Source organism: Mugil cephalus, chromosome 20 (genome assembly GCF_022458985.1).
Source record: "Mugil cephalus isolate CIBA_MC_2020 chromosome 20, CIBA_Mcephalus_1.1, whole genome shotgun sequence".
NCBI classification, from domain to species: domain Eukaryota; kingdom Metazoa; phylum Chordata; class Actinopteri; order Mugiliformes; family Mugilidae; genus Mugil; species Mugil cephalus.
The window spans coordinates 15518497-15538854 of NC_061789.1; the positions used below are offsets into that span (position 1 = coordinate 15518497).

The 20358-nt window shown below is 42.4% G+C and overlaps 1 protein-coding gene across 1 annotated transcript; it reads left to right on the top strand.

Annotated features, from left to right (window-relative positions):
• The first annotated feature begins 258 nt into the window (after positions 1-258).
• Positions 259-19294, top strand: si:ch211-66e2.5. The gene is made up of 20 exons (XM_047571924.1): positions 259-428; positions 1264-1539; positions 1616-1948; positions 2351-2584; positions 2689-2952; positions 4947-5129; positions 5218-5367; positions 6761-6928; positions 7131-7367; positions 8169-8368; positions 10427-10619; positions 12954-13229; positions 13328-13642; positions 13753-14007; positions 14258-14409; positions 14869-14929; positions 17736-18002; positions 18097-18429; positions 18519-18784; positions 18858-19294. The coding sequence occupies exons 1-20, from the start codon at positions 371-373 to the stop codon at positions 18879-18881; spliced, it is 4245 nt and encodes a 1414-aa protein (XP_047427880.1). The 5' UTR covers positions 259-370; the 3' UTR covers positions 18882-19294.
• Positions 19295-20358: the final 1064 nt, after the last annotated feature.

Genomic DNA, 20358 nt, shown 5'->3' on the forward strand with positions numbered 1-20358 from the left:
CCACTATTCTACAAAATAACATCGCACATATAAAGATCATTAAAAGCTAAAAAAAACAAAACAAACTGTAGTGTTATTAAACGTTGGTCTGACTCATGAATAGAAGAAACATCCCACGCACACAAACTGCCAACTGTCCAGAAAAAAATAAGGTGAGTGTTGACAGAGAGAGAGAGAGAGAGAGAGGGGAGGGGGAGTGGGGGTGGGGGTGAAGGAGAAAGAGAGAGACTGTACTTGTTGTTTCTCCCTCTCTTCTTGCATTTCAGATCACGGTGGAGCTGGAGAGCGCGTCCCCACAAGAGGAGCCGAGTCAAGCTGGATGAACACGACAAAAAGGACATTGTTCAAACCAAGCAAGTAAACAAATGAAATGAGTGAAAGCACGTCATTCGTCCAACTCCTCGTGGGCTTCTTTTTCCTCGCCACAGGTAGGCTCTCTCTCTCTCTCTCACACACACACTCACTCACTTTCAGTTACTGTAAAACAAATTAGAATATTTGTGATATAAATATAAACTTAAATACTTTCTCACAAACCGTGTTGGGCTCGTGCAGTTGCCTGTCTGTGCCTTTCTGTCTGTCACCATGTCATTTTCGCAATATAAATTAATTTCATCAGGTATTACATTTCCTCCTCTCGGTAATGTATTTCATGTGTGCATCATATTCAGTCTTGTAGATCTGACATTAAACGGCGTTGAAAAGCAGCCTACGTCGCGGTAGGGGGCGCTATTTAGCCACTTGTAAAACGTTCACAAAACTGGGCTTTCAGTCAAAACTGGATGGTAAACAATAGAAGAAACATATAAGTTCAGGATTCGGATTTAAATTCAGATATGTTTTTTCTGTGTTTGTTCATTTTTTTTTTTTTTTGCCTAAACTATTTGTTTATTTACTCCCAGAAGGCAGCCTATTTTCATTGGTGTTGAATGAGTATGAATTGTCTTGCTGCGACTGCAAATGCTCTCTATTTTGGTTCATATTAGTAAGTCTGACTCTGAAAGACTCAGTGTCGTCATACCCCTCAAGCCTCACCGCCCCTCACTGCGCACTTTCATGTCAAGTCTTTTTTCTTCCCACGGACATCCGTTTTAATTCTAAAAATTGGAGCTCTATGTGGACGCACAACAATGGAAAGGCACTGTTCAGACAAAGACGTGTGTAGTCTATGGAGCTGAACGAGCTTGAGAAGCCGTAGATAAACCACTGACAGCCAAGGCTGATTTAAAAATGAAGTGTGGTAATTGTGCAACTGTGCTGTAGGTGTCCATGCTACATGTCCCCTTAAGTTGAGCCCGTCCATCGTCGTGTTGCGAGAGGGAGACCCAGCCTCATCCGTCTGCACAGCAACGGGGGTCCATGAAGGGATGGGCTGGGAGTCTTCAGAGGGAGGCATAGGTCTTCAAAAAAACACAACACATGTAACTTGGGCTGTGAAGAGTCTAAAGGGAGTTACTTGGGAGTTAACACCACCCGTTTGCTTCATCAACCTATACAATAGAAAGCAATGCACCAAGGAGTTAAAAGTTGTTTTCTACAGTAAGTTATAAAGCACGTTATGCACCGACCAGAATAATGCCATGTTTGTGTCTGATAACCTCCTCCTTTTCTTCAGCATTTCCAGAAAATATCAGCATCCACTCCAACAGTTCCGAGCTGATGATAGAAAATGAAGAATATACCTTCACATGTGATATTCACAGAGTAGCACCGGTCCAAAATGTCACCGTGAAGTGGTACAAAGGAGACACAGTCATCCATATAGATACTTTAAACAGTGGTAATGGCAGCAATGACAGAAAGCCGGTGAGTCAGTCAACGGACCTTAAGTTTTCACCAACTAAAACAGACAATGGGACCAGATTAAGATGTGAGGTACACATGGACCTGACGCCAGAGGGGCCAAAACTTAATATATCTTCAGAGGACTATTTTATTAAAGTTATCCGTAAGTATATTATCACTTTACTTTTGATTTTCTTTCATCATGTCACTAAACTATAAACAATACTGAAGTACTATATGTACTATATATATATAGGTCTGCTTTTGTGTCTAAGCTGCTTTTCATTTCTCAAATACAAGTCAAATAAATGGCTGCTGCTTTTGCTTTGCTACATAAAGGACTCATGTAAAATTAATAAAAACAAAAGTCTACACAGTTTTATGACGTGTTACGATTCAATTTATTAAATTATTCATCCATGTTCATGTACCGCTTGACAACGATTTAAACATTTTTAGGTGACAGCATGTTTCGAAAATGAAAGGAACTGTGGAGTAACCGAGATGAGTGCAGCAGAAATGTAGAAGTGATGCTCAGTGGTGTTTTTCGTCTTTTTGCTTCCAGCTGGGATATCGTTGACGTGTCCGAGCACTTACACTGCACGAGAAGATGTGCTTCACAACCTGACCTGCACTGTTGACAGCAATCGTGAATATGAAGTAATCTGGTACAAAGACGGGGAGGAGGTGAAGCTTCCAGAGCGCCTAACAAGAAGTGATGCAGGACAATACTTGATTGTAGCTTCAAATCTGCATGGTGGTTCAAATGTCAGCCTCACGCTGGATATTAGTGTCGAATGTAAGTCCTCAGTACATACCTTAACATGAGTAATTGGCTGTGCTATATTATACAAGTATGTTGGCATTTTGTCTTACTGAGATTGTTTGAAATGTTTTCTTTAGATCCACCAACACGTATAGCTGAGCTTGAAGACTCTGAGGTCAATGCTGGTAAGGATCTGTGGCTCAAATGCTCTTCCAGGAGCGACCCGCGGCCAACATATTCGTGGAATTATTCCTACCCCGACAACGTGGCCGTGTCAAACGAAGACGGAGTGACCTATCTGCAGATCCACAATGCCACTGCATACAATGCTGGGAGCTACACATGTTACGCCCAAAATGACATGGGAGGTGTCGGAAGAACAGTCAGAGTCACTGTAAAAGGTAGGCTTCGTGAAACACGCTGCATGTACTATTTTATTGTAATCAGGAAGAAAGATCTAAAGAGCTTTGGTGAGGTTATGTGGAGCATGACCGCGCCCATGAAGGACATCAAGTTTTGCTCCAGATAATCAGCTGTATCTTAACCATTCCCTGATGAGTAACTCTGTGGCTCTCTGCCTAGACACGTGGCTCTAAAGGCAAACAGTATTTACTATAAATATTATATTTATATTATATATTATATTTACTTGCAACCCCAGACCATGGCCTGCCACCAGTGAGAGATATTCCCCTAAAACTTGTTCAATTGTTTCATTTGAGTAAGTACCATAGGACTAGGGCAGCCCTGTCTGATTCTTTCAAACTGGGCTCAAAACCCACTCGGACTAAAAAAAATGAACAGAGGTGAAGAGCGTTGAAAGGTGAAAGGTCAGACTGACTTCTCACTCAAAACACTCATTTGGCCATAACCTAGAATGCACATGAATTGTTAACATATTCTTATTATTGTTACCCACCGAAGGGTTATTTTTTATTTCATTATTTTTTTTGCATTTTGCTGTTCTGAACTTTCTTTTGAACTGGCAGCCATGTGACCAAAATAGTTTTTATTTCAATTTTCCATTTTATCAAATGTCCCCTACATGTGAAGGTACATACTTAAAATACAGTTGTACCTTATACTGTCCTAATTATTTCACTACATATTATATTATATTATATTATATTATATTATATTATATTATATTATATTAGCCAGTAATGCATAACTTAAGCAAACTTGAAGGAAGCTTCTGTACTAAAGCTACTAATGCCTTAACACGAAAAAAGTTTACTTTTTGTTTATTTAAACATATATCTATATATTGTCTGTGTATCTATATAAACACGGACAATCAAACGTATTAATTAAATATGAATGATATTATCCAGTAATACATCATTTAAGCTAAGTTGTAGAACCTATTGCTGCCTTTATATGAAACACGACTTTTTTTTACATTATATTGTTTATTTATTTAATTTTATTCACTCCACATTTAAATGCATTCCTTTATTTCTGGGACTGCCAACTTTAACGGCAGCTAACCAGTGGGAGTGATGGTGCACAATGGAGGCGTGTGTGTCGGTATGTGTGTGTGCGTGGGGGGAAGTTAGCTTAGCCTAGCTTTCTCCCTAAAAAAAAAAAATCGCCGCTGGCTCGCTCCGTCGGTCCGTCCGTCCGTCCGTCCGGCACAGTTTAAGTGCAGCGCAACGACGAAGGAAGACAGCGGCGACAGCTGCGGGAAAACATAACTCTTGCCTCTTTGCTCCAATGGAGAACTTCCGCTCCCGTCCTCTCCTGTCCGTCTTTGTCACTTTGGAGCTGCTGTCGCTTTCTAACGGGATCGACTCGAGTAAGTAGTTGTGTCACTTGAGAAGTTTCCTCTTGGTGTGGAGATCGAAATAGCTCGCTGGGGTTGATAGTTTAATATTCCTGCTGCTCATGGTGGGATCGGAACTCAAAGAAACACACACACACATAAAAAATGGTGTGAGTAGACTGGGAAATCTGAATGTAACGGGATATATGATCATGTCGCATGAAGGGGTGACGACTGCTAATACAAGTGGCGATTGAGTGGCATTTCTTTTTAAGGGTGCGTGATTACGCGTGGACACTGCTGTGACCTTCAGTTGGAGGTCTAATCTGCTCTCCTTTTGTGCTATTATTAGTAATAGTTTAATAACTTTTTTATCAGGAGAACTTGAGTTTAGAATATAATGACTATCAAACATAAAGGCGTCCCCCCAGTAGAAGGCATGGTGGGCAGCAAGTGCAGACTTCCTCATGGGAGGGTTGTATCCTTCCTGAACCTGTTGCTTCCAGAGTTTCTGAATTCCTCTTGCTTTTTTGCATTGTTTCACCACAGCGCTGGATGTGGAAAAGTTGTGCTGTGCGTCATAATGAGATTTGCACTAAGATAACGATTTTCCCACCCCGTGTGCCACAGGTAAAATAAAGCCAGACACAGCTGTGGCACAATACCAAGGCGGGAGCTGGGAAGCGACATGGAAGTCCAATCACACAAATGTTAAAGAAATAGCCCGGCAGCATCAGAACGGCAGCAGAATAGTGGACTGGACCCTGAAGAACACTTGCGTTCCAATTGTGGGTTCAGACCGCACTCCCTACAGTAAGTCATTTTAAGGATTTTTGCGAAAACTTTAAGCGTTTTTCCACAGTTTTCTAATTTTTGTCGCTTTCTCAACTCGCCTCCTCAGAAACACCAGACAGCGTCTCCATCCGGAGCCTGAATAACTCAATCTCAGGGAAGGAAGGAGTAGAGATACAGCTGCGATGTGACATCATCAACGTCGCTCCGGTGCAAAATCTGACTGTGCACTGGCACAAAGGGAATGAAACCATTGCAGGTGCGTGGGCCTTCGTTAACATATGTTTTTTTTGTGAGGGTAAAGAAATCTTTTTTTTTTTCAGCATTTGTCAGAACTGAAGTAAAATCAAATCCGTCGAAAATCTAATCTAAATAACTGTTTTGCGTCAAGATCTACGGCATAGTTGCGTCGTTGGTACCTTACACCACGGCCAGACGCCCGCCACCCCAGAATGTGGACAAAAAAAACGACTGCGATTGGCTCAAAATACATTTCCTTGTCGGCGTCTTTCAGTGGCCGGATAAGCACAAAAATGTATCTGTTGTTCAGCCTCTTACAAGCCGTCTACTCGGTCTCCTGTCTTTTATGCCTCGCAGCGATTTCAGTGAAAGTAGCTGTTCATAAGCATTTATTAACTTCAACTCCAACATGAGTCACCCAGTTTTAATTGCCACTGTGTAAATTACACACACACACAAAAAAAAAAAAAATCAACACTGCTGACTAGCTGCTGAAGGAAGGTTTTGGTGGCGTAATTAAAGTACAAGAACACCAATGTAGCGCGCTACAGCAGGGGTCTTCAGCATTTTTCAGGCCAAGGACCCCCAAACTGATGAGAGATTAAGTAGGGACCCCCGACCTATTGTATGCATTCTAGACCTATCAAATATTCATTCAATATTCATTTCAAGCTTAGATTGACTAGTGTGGTGCTCTGTGCGCTGTTGTGACAGCTCCTGTATCACTAAATGAGTGGAGTGTTGACTGAAAGATAATATCTTGCCTTCTGCTTGTGTATTTAATATATATATATATATATATATATATATATATATATATATATATACATATACATATATAAAACCTAAGATTTTACGACCCCCTTGCAGTATCTCCACGGACCCCCTAGGGGTCGTGAACCCCAGCCTTGTTTTATAGGATGCTTCACTGGCTAACGAGTAAATAAAAAGAACCCAACTACACCCTTAACTCGCGGTCTTTCACCGTAAACTCCTCTATACTCCGGATTATTGTAGGACACTCCGCGTTCGTTGCTGTCCACTTCAGTTCTGTCAAACAATCATTGTTTAATTACCTTCGTCTGCATTGTGTAATCTGCACTGGCTTAAATGTAACGGATTCATTTGTATGTAGCAGTCCCGCATTGTGATTATAAATTCTGCGTTTTTACTCAATAACGATCGATTCTGAATTGAAGCGGATATTGTTCAACAACAAAAAGAGCGTGATAAGTGGAAACTTTTTTTTTATGGATCTGCTCCTGATTGTGATGTTTCTTGAAAGTTGTAGTATTATATTTAGCGTTGTAAACTGTGCAGCGAAATCATTGTCATCACCCGCTCTTATAATGTCTTCCACTGATTGATAAATTGTTTTTTTCTCATCTTGCGTGTTCCCATTTGTCCGTCAGAGATGGAGGTTGTCTGTGGAGAGACCAGATCCCCGGCGAATGTGTCATCCACCATTCGGTTCATTGCGAACAGGTCGCACAACGGAGCAGAGATGGTGTGTGAGGCTAGGTTGAACCAGCCACTGGGGAGTCTCTCATGGAACGACTCTGTCAACATCACTGTCCCATGTAAGATCACATTCACAGTCATTGCACCATCTGTGATGATGGGCATATTGTCACATCATTGCAGTGAGCAAACATACACTGCATCATATTTACAGTGCTGAAGTAGTGCATGAGAAGGACTCCACACAGTGTAGTTTAGTACGTGCAGACTTTGCTCAGTCTTTGTCATCATAATGTTCTATACACATATTTGTCTCCACAGATAAACCCGTGATTAACAAAACAAAACTTCAAGATAAAATGCCCCTGTTCAGAGGTTACTCCACGGAGCTCGTCTGTGAAGCCGACGGCACCCCGCCGCTGAACATCACGTGGAGCTCGGACAGAGGGTCTCTCGATTCTGAAGGCACGCTCACCGTGCTGGAAGCAGGCACCTACATCTGTACCGCTAGCAACTCCGTTGGCTCCGCGTCCCTTGAAGTTCGCGTGATTTTAACAGGTGACGTATATTTTCCCAGGAGGAGCTTTGTCTTTTTTTGTAAAAAAAATAGATTTCTTTGCTAAATATACAGTATAAACCACAGGCCCAGTCCCCGTAGGGAAACGTGACGATGGTTTGTAAGTGATAGAATACTTGGTTAGGAACACACTTATTAATATAAATATCCCCTCAACTCAAAAGAGCTTTAGTTAATGTTTGTATCATTGGCTGTTTCGGCAGTTTAGTCAGAACGGTGTGGGTGTCAAAAACCATCCCGTGAGCAACTGCTGAACATAATACCCTGTTGATAAGAGAGGTCATAGGAACTGGTGGAGAGGTGGAAGTTGACAGAAAGGCTACGGTGACTCAGAAAACCACTGTGCTCAGCTGAAAAGCATCTCAAATCTTGCGTCATGTGCGCTACAACAGCGCACACCGCGTCACTGCCGTTCAAAGGGTTTGAGGAATGCTTTCTTGGCAGGCTTCAGAACGTATTTTGAGTCTCGTTGCCAGCCACTTGCATCCCTTCGTCGCCACAGTCTTCTAATGTCAAGCATAATCCCGTCGAACTTGTTTAGATCGCGGTAAAGTGGGAGTCAAGGGTAAACATCTGCAGAAACAATGTGATGCAGTTGTGTCAGCGCGAAGCAGAATCCTGATATTTCTTGGAAACCGTGAAGAATTTACTGTGTTTTCATCACAAACAGAGCCCCTGCCCAGTGTTAGTATTGTGTTTCCTCTAAAGTGAACTTGGCTCTTATGCAGAAATCAAGGCATAAAAATGTTAACCATTCATGTGCTTCTTGTATTTAATTCCAGAGGACTACCTTCCCCTCATCGCTGGATTCGTGGCAGTCATGGTGGTGGCAATCTCCATCATATTCCTCTGCATCTACTCCATCTACTACAAGAACACCAAGATGCGCCGCTACAGCTTGAAAAACCCCAACTTCAGCACTCAAAATGGTAACGTGGCTCATAACGGCTGGGAGATACAGTTCTCCATGAACAAACTGCCTTGATAGCACAGAACAAACTGCCGATAGCACCAAATTTACGCCTGACCACTCTGAATGAGCTGCATCTCTCGGCCACCGACAGCATTTTTAACATCACTCAAACTCAATCTCTTCTCCGCCTCCAAACGTCACATACTCTGTTATCCGTTCGTCAGTCACATATAAAAGTTTCTCCTTCAGTTAAGTTCTGCAGTTAACCGTGGCGCGAGATGTAGTTTTGTATGCACTACTGGATTTCACCAGTTTTCTTTGAACAGGGAAGGGACAAAGGGAGCAAGGGCTCAAAATTTAGCTTTCACTTGAAAGACAAGAGGCTTTGTTGGTCTAATGCGCCGACTGTTCGAGTCACTAATGTTTGATTGTTTTAAAATACGATCCTGCCCACTTAATAGTTTACACATCACATGTGTTCTGAGCTCGAAGCTGCACTAGTTTCTTTCAGTTCTCACTGTTCACACAACAGGAAATAGATTTTTTCTTGTCAGCATGGTCACGCCTTGGAGAGCATAATGCTAAATATATGAAAAAGACACCAGCTGCACACAACACTATTAGTGGTGAACACCTTAAATACTTTATACTTTCTAAGCCACTCTGCACTTCTTCCTCAATTTGTATCCTTCTCTTTTTTTCTGGCCTGGCACAATATGGGACAAATGATCTTGAGCCACAGTTGTATAGCTTTCGTGTACTTGACTGCAGGCGTTGTAGTCTAATGCCTGTTTAAACTGTATGTCCAGGAGAACATTTTATTGTAAATACAAACTTGATATTTATTTGTGGGGAAAACAATTCCTTTTTGTAAATGGACTGCAATCAGTTGTGTAAATGTTGCAAATGATGCCTTAATGGAGTTCAAGTCCTTCCTGCCAAAGAAGGGATTTGGGCCATAGTGCATTTGCGCCTACTGCTGTAAATATTTGTGACTGATGTAAAACTGTATTTTATCATTAAAATGCTTGGCTTTTCAAACTGACTGCTTTGTCATTAAATATAGCCTGGTTCAAATCTAGCAACAGTGTAACATGTACCAGGAAAACTCCTACCACTGCACTAATTAGTTACCAAAAAATTGACTTTTTAGTTGATTATTAAAAGTCAAAACAAGACTCGACATTTAAAAAGTGAGCGACGAGACCTTGTGTACTCAGGTATATATGCGGAAGATACTTCTAATTTTAGTTTTGGTTATTTCGTGAACATGACTAACTGAGATGTAAAAGACGTGCGGTGTTGACATGACTGAGTCAACTTCCTGTTGTGTTTGTGCGACGACAGTACACTATTTATTAGACCATAAGAACTAAATCGAAATGGGCAAACACACTCTGGAAACTTCATGAAACTACATGAAAAGACATTTCTTGTCTCTCTTTCTAATCATGTGTTTCTGATCCGTGGAGCTTTTCTGCAATGAAAAGTTTCAATGCTAGCTCTGTTAATTCATTATCACTCTCTCTTGTAATATGCATTATCTATACCACTGTCATTCTTCTCTCTCATTGTCTGTCTCTTGGTCAAAACAGATGCCCTGTTTTTTTTGTTTTTTTTTCACCACCAGGCTCTGGTTGTTTTGCCTTGGGACAATTTAAATGACTATTGACACCCTAGAAATAAAGTTGAATTAAGCTGAAAATGTAGATGTTTTAAATTGTACTTGTACTTTACGGGAAAAAAAACAACAACAGCACAATTATTCACGAATTTAAAAATGTTCCGCGGATCAATTTAGCTGCAAAATAAATAAACACTCCCACGTCCTTAGAGATTTGATGGCCCTTCTCCTCGGGGGGGAGCTGTGACTTCATCCAGCGGGTTCCGCAAGGTGGACGCTTTCCCATGCTGTCGGAAAGTACGGTGACTACTCCACACACCAAATGCCAAACTGAGTCAACGGGCTGCGGTGCTAACTATTCCTTTAACCCACACAGCCACACCTACTGGACCTACTGGCAGGAATCGTAATTGGTCCATAGTAAAACGGGGGGGGGGGACGTTGGAAGTTAACGGAGCCTCCCGCGGAAAGGATTACGAGCGAGCGACACCTGAATGCACCGATCACCTTTGCTTTCGATACTTTGGAGCAGTCCACAGGTTACAGGAAACGCGCACCTTACGAGGTCTCCGCAGTATCAACGACCCTCTGTTGGAACCAGCTGCCGGACACGTTTATATAGTTTGTTAAAGTCTCACACAGCTGGCGGTGACCCGATGTGGTTCTTCATAGTGTGCGGCTTAATCGCCTACACAGGTAAGTCGCTCCGGTTTCTGTTCGGCCACAGGGAGTTACCTCACCGGCTCCATTGTTTGACAGTCAAAACGTCGACTTTTCGGTGTCGCACACGCCCATTATATGTGAATGGACTCGACAATCGTAGGACTGTTTGTGTTTCCTCCGCGCCCTTAACTCACAATTGAACCAAATTCCGTTGAGGCAAAAAAAAAAAAAAGCAAATGACTTGTCTAACTTTCACTTACGGCGATCAGCCATAACTTTATGACCGGGGGAAGTAAATAACGCTGACCGCCTAGTGACGGCGCAGTGTTATGCTGGGGAAACTTTTGGACCTGGTGTTCTTGTGGAGCTTACTTACGTGTCACCTACTTACGCCAGACCAGGCACCCCTACCCCAGCGGGATGCAGCCTGAAACAGACAAAAGCGGTTTAGGTACAACTCAAAAAAAAAACATTAAAAACACCTGGCCTCCAAACGTCCACTGGGATGCACAGGAACAAGCCCCTGGTAAAATAAAAAAACAACAACATTCTGTTACGACATACCACAGGGCACCCTTAGAAGCCCCTTGTGTGTTTTGGAGGAAAAGGGGAGACCAAAGTAATATTAGGAGAGTGGTCATAATGTTATGGCTGATCAGTGTATGTGCCCCTGCCTTGTTCTCTTTGGACAAGCAACACAAAGGCACAGAATTGCTGATAAGGACCACACCACAACGTGTAGCTGAACCCTATAACTATTTTATACATAAAAGCAGCAAATCTGTTATAGATCACAGTGCTCACAGGGGCGTTGCTACACACAAAACACAAAGCACAGGACGGCCATCACACATTCCTTTTTCTTTCTTTTTTCAACAAACGTTACTGGATCTGTGAAATGTGCTCAACGCCGTCTTTCCGTTCCCATGCTACTAATACTAGAGTAGAAGAAAAATAAACTTTTCCATTATATGTGTCATGCACACCAGATCACTAGGTACACTCGTGAAAATAATTCTCGCATACCAGTTAATTACTAATTAAATGTCATCTTCACTAAGGGTGGGCTATTCTGCATTAGTTTAAATAACAGAGAGGGACGTTAATTCATTTGTGCTTTGTTTCTGGTGGTTGTAGTTTGTAGTGCTATTAAATTTTATTGCGTTGAGACGTGTTTCTGTTATTTCAATATAGTTAAACAGCATCACAAACTACATCCACCGAAATGATCGTCCATTTGATTTACAAACTAAACATTACAACAGTCATGAAGCAGAATTGAGTGCAGTCCTGAAACAGAAGAATGGATTTGACCTGGGAAGTGAGTGTGACCTGGAAGTCATACCTATATGCAAATAGCTGGATAACAAACCCTGAGCTGAGTCCTTATCTGTAGCACATTTGGATTCTTGTGCATTCAGTAAAAATGCAAACAATCATTCACCCACTTCATGAGTCATCTGTTTTGAACAAGTACAAACTGAGTTATTCATTTACTTATTAATTGTGCTATGTGTGTGAGTGGAAGAACTGAGGCATAAATGCCTGGTTTGCCGAGTGCTGCAACGTTATGTTCACTGTCATAACACTATGAATTAAAAAAAAACAAACAAACAAACAAAAAAAGCATACACATTCTATTCTATATTTTCTTGTTACTGTCTGGAAATATATTTATGGTACTGGCAAATATAGGAGCTTGTTTAATCTTAAACACAGGGGTTGTCCCTTTTTCTGAGTCAGTTTATGATGCTTTATAAAAGCATTATAAACTGACTGTATATTAAAACTGGAGGACAGAACAGCTCCTCTAATGTGAAACCAAAGCGAGTAGAGCTCCCCCTGGTGACTGGCTGCAGTAGAGCTCATAAGCTCCACCTCCTTCATGTTAGTAGATGGGACTTGGAATGAAAGTTTTTTTTTTTTAAGGATGGTTTCTGCCATTTTAGGTAGTTAATGTAATGCTGATGTATTATATCCTAGTGTTTTTCACTGTAGTTGGTCATTTTATGCTGTAGAAACAGAATGTGACATCATAATGACTACCAGATGCCATGCCAAAGGCCCCACGAACAGTACAGTGTGTAACCCAACATTTAGATGCACAGAGCAGAGCACAGTATTACTCAGCCGTAAATGTGAGTGAGTCTATAAGAAGTGTTGGCTGGTCGGTGATATGCGGCTCTACTCTGGGTCAGAACTGGGCAGAATCTGGCTCCAGACTTGCAAGACAGCACCTCCCGCATCCCTAGAATTCTAGCGTCAGTTTGACAAATGCAAGGAAGGGGGGGGGGCACTGTCCATATTTATATATAGTCCAGTTGTAACACACCACCTTACCGTACCTAAATCTTTGTATCCCTCTAGGAACGCCTGTGAGTGCATCCTGTCAACTTGAGTTGAATCCTCCCAAAGTATTGGTGCGTTTCGGAGACTCCTTCTCAGCCAATTGCACCTCCTTATCTAAAGAGGGAGACGGAATGGGCTGGGAGTCAACACATGGAGGAGTAGATCTTCAACAAGGGGCCACCCATGTTACCCTTAAGATTGGGAAGGTGGATGTTTGGAGCCTAGAGCCACTTTGTTATATCAATTATCCCAACGGTAGTCAGTGTATGGAAACCCTACCAGTCACTGTCTACAGTAAGTAGCCCACAAAGTTTTTCTGACAGTTTTCGTCGTCTTTCAGCATTCAAATGTTATTGATGTTGTGATTTGTCACACTTTTGTTGTTGTTGCAGAAAAGCCAGAGAGCGTGTCCTTGGCTCAGCCTCCAGTCATGATCGAGGGAGAGCAGTATCGCATGCAGTGTGTCGTTGTTGATGTCGCACCAGCAAAGAGCCTCATAGTGAACTGGTACAAAGGAGACAAGATAATTCATAAAGACACATTTGATGAGAACAATCCCTCTTTGGTCACCAAGTCATCTGACTTCAACCTAGTTGCGCATCGAGATGATAACGGGGCTCAGATCCGGTGCGAAGCAAAGCTAGACTTGTGGCAAGAACCAAATCCTTCTGTGATGCAGTCCCAGTCTCATCGAATGACTGTACTCTGTGAGTTTTGTAACACTTTCTCAATTTACCATGGTTTTTGATCACACATTTCACAGTCTTTGCTGTGCTCTGTATATATTATTTTCTGTCTGTATTTTGATTTTACACAGACCCGCCAGCCTTCGCCATGCCTGCGAATGAGACACTCGAACTTCAGGGTCGCAAGAACATTAGTTTAAATTGCACAGCCACAGGAAACCCACCGCCGGTGTACAAATGGCAGTTCCCACACGGCATAGAAGAGGCTCAAAATGGGAATCAAGCCATCATGGTCCCGTCCTTTCCGGTTCCGGGGACCTACTCCTGCGCAACCCATAATGAACATGGCAGTAGCGTCAAATACTTCATCGTCGTCGAAGGTCCAAGTAAGATACTGCAACTGAATTCATTCCATTTTTTTTTCACGCTCTCATTATTGTCAATCACTTTTCATTGCTGTTGTTCTCCACTAGGTAGTCACCCCGGGACCACTGCTGGAATTTTAATGGCCGTGTTCTTTGTTTCAGTCTTTGTTTTGGGATGCGTGGTCTATCACAAACAGAAAAAAAAAACTCGCGGGAGGGTCTGATGAGATAAACTGAGAGAGAATGTAACAAAACTTCCCATCTCCCACAGGGAATCTAACAACCTTCGCTGCCATACTCGGAGGATTTCTAGTCGTGGCAGTCCTGCTCCTCATCTTAGGTATATATACCGTGACTCCTGATGGCACGTTTTCCTTCAACAAAGGCAACTATATCCGAGGACAGCCTACCTCATCTGGACCCGTATGAGGCTGAATTTTTAAATTAAAACTTTCATGGTTGTATCACTAATGTGGATTTTTTTTTTCTTCTGTGGTGGACACTTACATGTTGCTTAAAGGCTGAGGGGCATTGATTGTTCTGCATGCTCAGTCGGCGCGTTCTGCTCATGCTTGGCTGCTGCTGTTTTAATAACGAAAGCAAAATCCCAACCTTACTAAATCTCTGCTGATTAATATTGTTGTACTAACAAACCGCACATTTACAGTGTGGAAGGTGTGTTTAAATGCACTGCGGTGACGGTGTACGTGCAGCAGGTCCGTTCCCGTACTCCACCCTTCCCTAGAAGCGTGACTCACTCTATTTAAATTTAAGCTGCTGCCTGGTGACCGTTTTTGGTCCTCATCCCCCTCACAGCTGCACTCTCTTTCAGTTTTAGTTCAGCTTTAACTCCACCGTGCTGTAGATGCCTCATTGGTGCAGCCGGAGTGTAAAAAAGTGGTGCTGCTCAGTCACACACCTCAAAAGCCGACCGGTTACCAAGGTGCATGTAAACACACCGAACGCAGGGGCATTAACGCGATCAGTGGCACTGAATGTCTTCGCTTCTTCCAGATCACTGTTTTGGTTTTGTGGCTTGCACATTTACTGTATAGTTTGATCCAAGCTGCTTTTATTTTCATGTTTGGAGGGGAAAAAAAAAAAAACCCGACAAACCCACTGTCTGCTATTTGTCCCGGTTCGAGCCATGGAAAAGAGCCACTTAGTAGTCTGAGCTACTGGTTGAGAGCACAGACTCCATGAGTAGAACCCAGAAGGGCAGCGCTTTATTAAAAACTGAATAACTGCACATTCAGGCCAAAGATCAGAGCAGTCAAACGGTTAATGCTTTTGGTGTGCATTTTTGCTGAGGCTATGCTGCACTCTTGTGGAATGTAGTTGACTTTGGTCATAATTCATAGAAGAAGGATCAGTAGCCATTGTTGCTTTATTGCTTGCATTATAGCTTTGTTACATATCCTTTTAATTCTACATTCTACAAGAAATACAATAGCTTTAACCCGGCATGGCCAAATTTTAAGCCAGTTTTTATGTATTTATTTTGAATGCGTACTAATATTTTTTTTTCTTTGAGTAAAATGTATAGACTTTTTTTTTGTTGTTGGTTTTGTTGAGATTCCATGATGAAATTTATGTGCTATTTTTGTATGCACTGGTTCAGATTTCCAAATGTTTACTGATATGCACTGAGTGATCATGCCAGTTCTCTGAGGATTCACACAGGGTATATGTTTTGTAATTTGAAATGATAATAATAATAACACTAACCAAGTTTTTTAGCCATGATTGAGTTTTGCACTAAATATGTGCCTTTTTCACGTAAAACGTGATTTGCCTTCTCGAGCCTGTACTTGAATGTAAGCACAAAGTCATGTATTGTATTAAAGGTGCAAAATGTCATTGCGTGGCTCATGCATACGTGTGGCTCATGCATATGTATGCATCAGTTGTTAGACGAGGCCAACTCCTCTCTCTGTGACTTCCTGAGGCAGAATACTGATTGAGGCAAAGTCAAACCCTGCCACCTTTTGTCAATCCCTTGGACCTCTGTCCTTCTCTCCATCTCTTTCAGTCTGGTTTACATTGTCAGTGCTGAGACTGCAATACTAATCAGTTCTAACCAAAGTGAATGTAAACGAGTGCTGTTCTGCCTTGCCTACATATATATAAACCTATTTTTCCTCTGAATCTGTGTTCCTTTTCTCACACACAAAGTACTGTTTGTGTATGCTCTCAGTGTGTTGCCATAACAACCTGGCAGAGAGGGTATTGTTCAGCTAGTCCTGAAGTTAAAGAAAAAAGAAAGATATTATCAATGCACAACAAGCAGAAGGAGTCTCGTACATGAGGCTGCAAGAGCAGGGAGCATACTGTAATCTACGCACTTGCATTCCCAGCTGCGCTTTCCACAAATATAGCAAAAAGTGTCGGATTACTGTCTCACTTGCACTTTTGTGGCGGCCGGAGCTAGCTGAAGCGCTGTGTAGAATTCTGGGCACAGTGGGACTCCCACAAGCTCCATCCTGCACAAGACCAATACTCCTGCCTGCTGGGATTTCACAAAGCACGGAGGCCAGGAGCAGTAGGAGACGAGCACGCGAGAGGAACTAAAAACAAGCCTTTTCTCCTCAGCCAGTCATGGTCTGTTGCAAAAACAAGAGCTAAAGTTAATGGTCAGATACCGTAGAATAGATCCACGAGTGCCAACCCGTCTCCACGTGATGTATTAAACGTAGATCCGATGTTTGTGGTCTATTTTCTAGGAGACTGTTCAGACATGGTTTAGAAGTTCCAGGGGGAAAAAAAGAAAGTTTCAGTTGGGCTACAGATGTAATTTTATGACTGGATCTTGATTATACAATCATTTGCATGTAAATTTAAATGTATTACATCCAAAAACACAGTAAGTTTAAACTCTTTATTGGAAATGAACTAAAAAGCCTAGATGTGTTCATCTCATTTCTGTGTGCGTTCTTTGACACTCGCATCACTCTAGTAGGCCTATACTTTTCTAACAAAATGCTACAAGTTGAGTGCAGTACAAAGCACTGAGCTGGTGTTATTTATTCAGGGGCCTGCCACCTGTTAAATTTCCCTCTTTCCCATTCACCCGCCACCCCCAAAAGTCAGCTGGGAGGGAACTATGTTTTGTTCCACTATAGTTCCCTGCAGAGTTGCCAAGGCTGTTGAAGTTGGAATTTTCTGCCTTTCGCCGCCTTGATCCAGTGCAGAAATCAGAGCCGAAAGTAACATGGGAAACAACTTTCTGGGATGGATTCTTGTGTTTTGCCTGTTTTGTTCAGGTAAGATGTTGTCTTCAATGTGTTTTTTTTTTTTTTTTTTGGAAAACAGTGAAGAACAGGCTGATGACTGTCAGTACAGAACATTAAAGGAGGTTAGAGGAGACTAATTAGCGTCACATAGATTGTAGGTCTAAATTAACAACCCGTTTTGTTTATGGCTACACCTTTGGGAAAATCTGCAAGTGCATGTTATGATGGGCTGCTAACTGAAACAAAAAACACTGAAGCATGCTTGATTACTGGATTTTAAAAAAAAAAAAAATTGCAGAAAAAACAAACTGGATGCAGAGCCAGATATAAATAATGGTGTTCTTAAAAACGTTAGACCATTTCACATGTATTACTTTTGACTTGCGTTTGTTGAAACAGGGTTATGTAATATCCTGCATGGGCTTTTATGCAGGATATATGAAAGTGAAAGGCAATAACTAGGGGCTGTAATGATATTGATGATGATGATGATGCTGATGATGCTGTGTGTCTTAGTGTCAGGTGAAAGTTGCTCCCTAATCCTCAAGCCCTCCAGGGTGGTGGTGGGCTTCGGGGACCCCGTGTCGGTCAGCTGTGAAGCTGCTCGCCCGGTACGAGTACTGGGCTGGGAGTCGGCCATCAGCGCCACACACACACAAGAGGACCGGTCTGTCCAGTGGAAGGTGGACAGTCTCATTGACTGGATCGAGGAGCCCATTTGCTATGGGGTGTTCTTCACAGCTCCGAGACAGTGTGAGGAGAAACTCAACCTTGTACTCTACAGTGAGTCACCCAAAAACGATGCTAAACCAAAAATACGAGTGAATGACTGAATGTGAGCTTATTTCACTGACTTTTCGCTGTTTCATTGATTTAGAAACTCCAGATAGCGTCTCCATCAGACAGGTGAACCACACTGGCCCCATGGTGGAAGGAAAAGAGTACCAGCTGCTCTGCGAGGTTCAGAACATTGCTCCTGTTCAGTATCTCACCCTGAAGTGGTACAGAGGGCAGACAGAGGTTTATAAACACTCCTTCTCTGAGCTCACGTCTTCCTCCCCTGTCCAAGTGTCCTCCATCCTTGTCATTACGCCAACCAAAGCTGAGAACGGAGCACAGTATAGGTGTGTCGCAGAGCTGGAGCTTGGACCAGAGGGACCACAACCGTCACCTTCTGTGGCTTCTGAGCCTCTTAATGCATTTGTATATTGTGAGTCATGAATGTATTTTCAAGCTTTTAAGACAAGTTCTCACATGTTCGCCAAAACCGCGGAATGATGCGTTTGATGTCTTCTCTAGCTCCCCCAACATTCCTCAGTCCCGATCCAGAGATTTTGGATTTCACGGCGGGAGATGAAATCACCTTAAACTGCACTGCCACAGGAAACCCAACACCTGTATACAGCTGGCAATCCTCCCAGCCAATACCGGAGAAGATAGAGGATGGAGCGGTTGTCATCTCTTCCTCACTGCTCCCAGGGACCTACACCTGCACCGCCTCAAATACACTGGAGAAGAAGAGCAAGCAGTTCACCGTCAAGGCAAAGACCGAAGGTGACTTAAAGGTGCGTTGCTGCACGCTCCAGTTGTCTGCTCACACTTGAAACCTAACCCGCGTCTTCTGTCACTTTGATTTAGGTGTTTGAGGCTAAGCAGCCTTGAGTCGGGATCAGAGGACCACAACGGTACACACAGGAAATCCCACTATAGGATTGCTGCTGCTTTGGAGATGGAAATGCATGGAAATGCAGTCATGACTCAATGGATATTTATGAGGAACTCCTTATCATCCACGATTAGGTCTTGTAGAGGAAAAAGTAAATAAATAGATAATTTGTTAATTTGTCAGTGTTGGTTTAGGATATAGCTCACTTGTCATGCTCTCCATTTGACATTCTGTACCTAATTTATATATATTTTTAACTAGGGTTACTTTCCTATTAATGAAATGATCTTGTAATATTGTGTAGCTACTCTTGAAATAGCATTTGTGACTAGAAGCAGGCCATCGCTGTAAATACGAACCATGTCTTAGTTTTCTTATCTTTATCAATAAAAGTTCGATTAAAACTGTTGCCACTCACTGATATTATACATATAGACTTTAATTTAGATTATTATTATTATTATCAATAATAATAATAATAATATCATTGTCTGGCTTAGGCCTTTTTACTGCGGTGTAACAGTTCCATGAAGCTTCAACGAGTCCATGATAAGATCCTGCCGAAACATCACGTTCAGCTCTTTCTCACACGCGTGGTTTTTGCCTGAGTAATTCTTCAACCGACCGCAAGATGTCGAAGGATATGTTTTCTCAAACTTGGTTGGTTGTCGACGTGTCACGTGATCAAAACACTGCCCCGTACAGGAAGTGGCGTTCCGCGGCTGACGTTTGCGAACGACCTTTCATCTGGGACCTTATTACCGGTAAATATTACGTCCCTGACAAATACAGTCAACAACATCTAAAAAAAAGACATGCCGCAGAAAGATCCATGCCAAAAGCAAGCATGTGCAATTCAGACGTGCCTACAAGGTATTTAAATTGGTCACTTGAGTGCATTTATGTGTTGTTAAGTCCGCAAGAGTCTTCCTGTGTCTACTTCGTCCTCCCCCCTCCTCCCGCAGCTAACAAATACAACGAGAATATGTGCCAGGATGTGATCCGGGAGATGCGGCGGTGCTGCAAGACACATGCTCGGAACTCCGTCTGCTGCTCCGGGTTCAAAGACGCGGAGGCTTCGGAGAATGAAAGCAGCACGTAGCTCCTACGGCGCGTATTTGGATGTTTGGAAAGAGAAGAATTGCATCATTGTTGGTTTGACTGTGTGACGTTATACTGTCTGCTGCTTAAAAAATAAAATAAAGTCGTACTTTTTAATCAGTATAGCACCATCTGTCGGTTTGAGCAAACCGGACTGGCCTGCAGAGCAATTGTTTTTTACTTAAAATTTCAGGGTGCCTCTGAATTCAGCAGTGTGGAGTTTAATCATTTTCATTTCACATTGGACACCCAGTCCAGATATCCAGCATGATTTCTTTCCTCCATTGGGATCTGATGTGACACGTGGGATGGGCTCCAGCAACCCGCGCGACCCGAGTGAGGATAAGTGGTGGTAGAAGATAAGATGAGATC

What these genes read in the sequence shown, in the direction of transcription:
- si:ch211-66e2.5 (XM_047571924.1), top strand. Translation starts at nt 371, where the DNA reads ATGAGTGAAAGCACGTCATTCGTCCAACTCCTCGTGGGCTTCTTTTTC. An exon ending in GCTGGATATTAGTGTCGAAT is followed by an intron (nt 2,585 to 2,688) that starts GTAAGTCCTCAG and finishes TGTTTTCTTTAG; the next exon opens with ATCCACCAACACGTATAGCT. An exon ending in CATCGTCGTCGAAGGTCCAA is followed by an intron (nt 14,008 to 14,257) that starts GTAAGATACTGC and finishes CATCTCCCACAG; the next exon opens with GGAATCTAACAACCTTCGCT.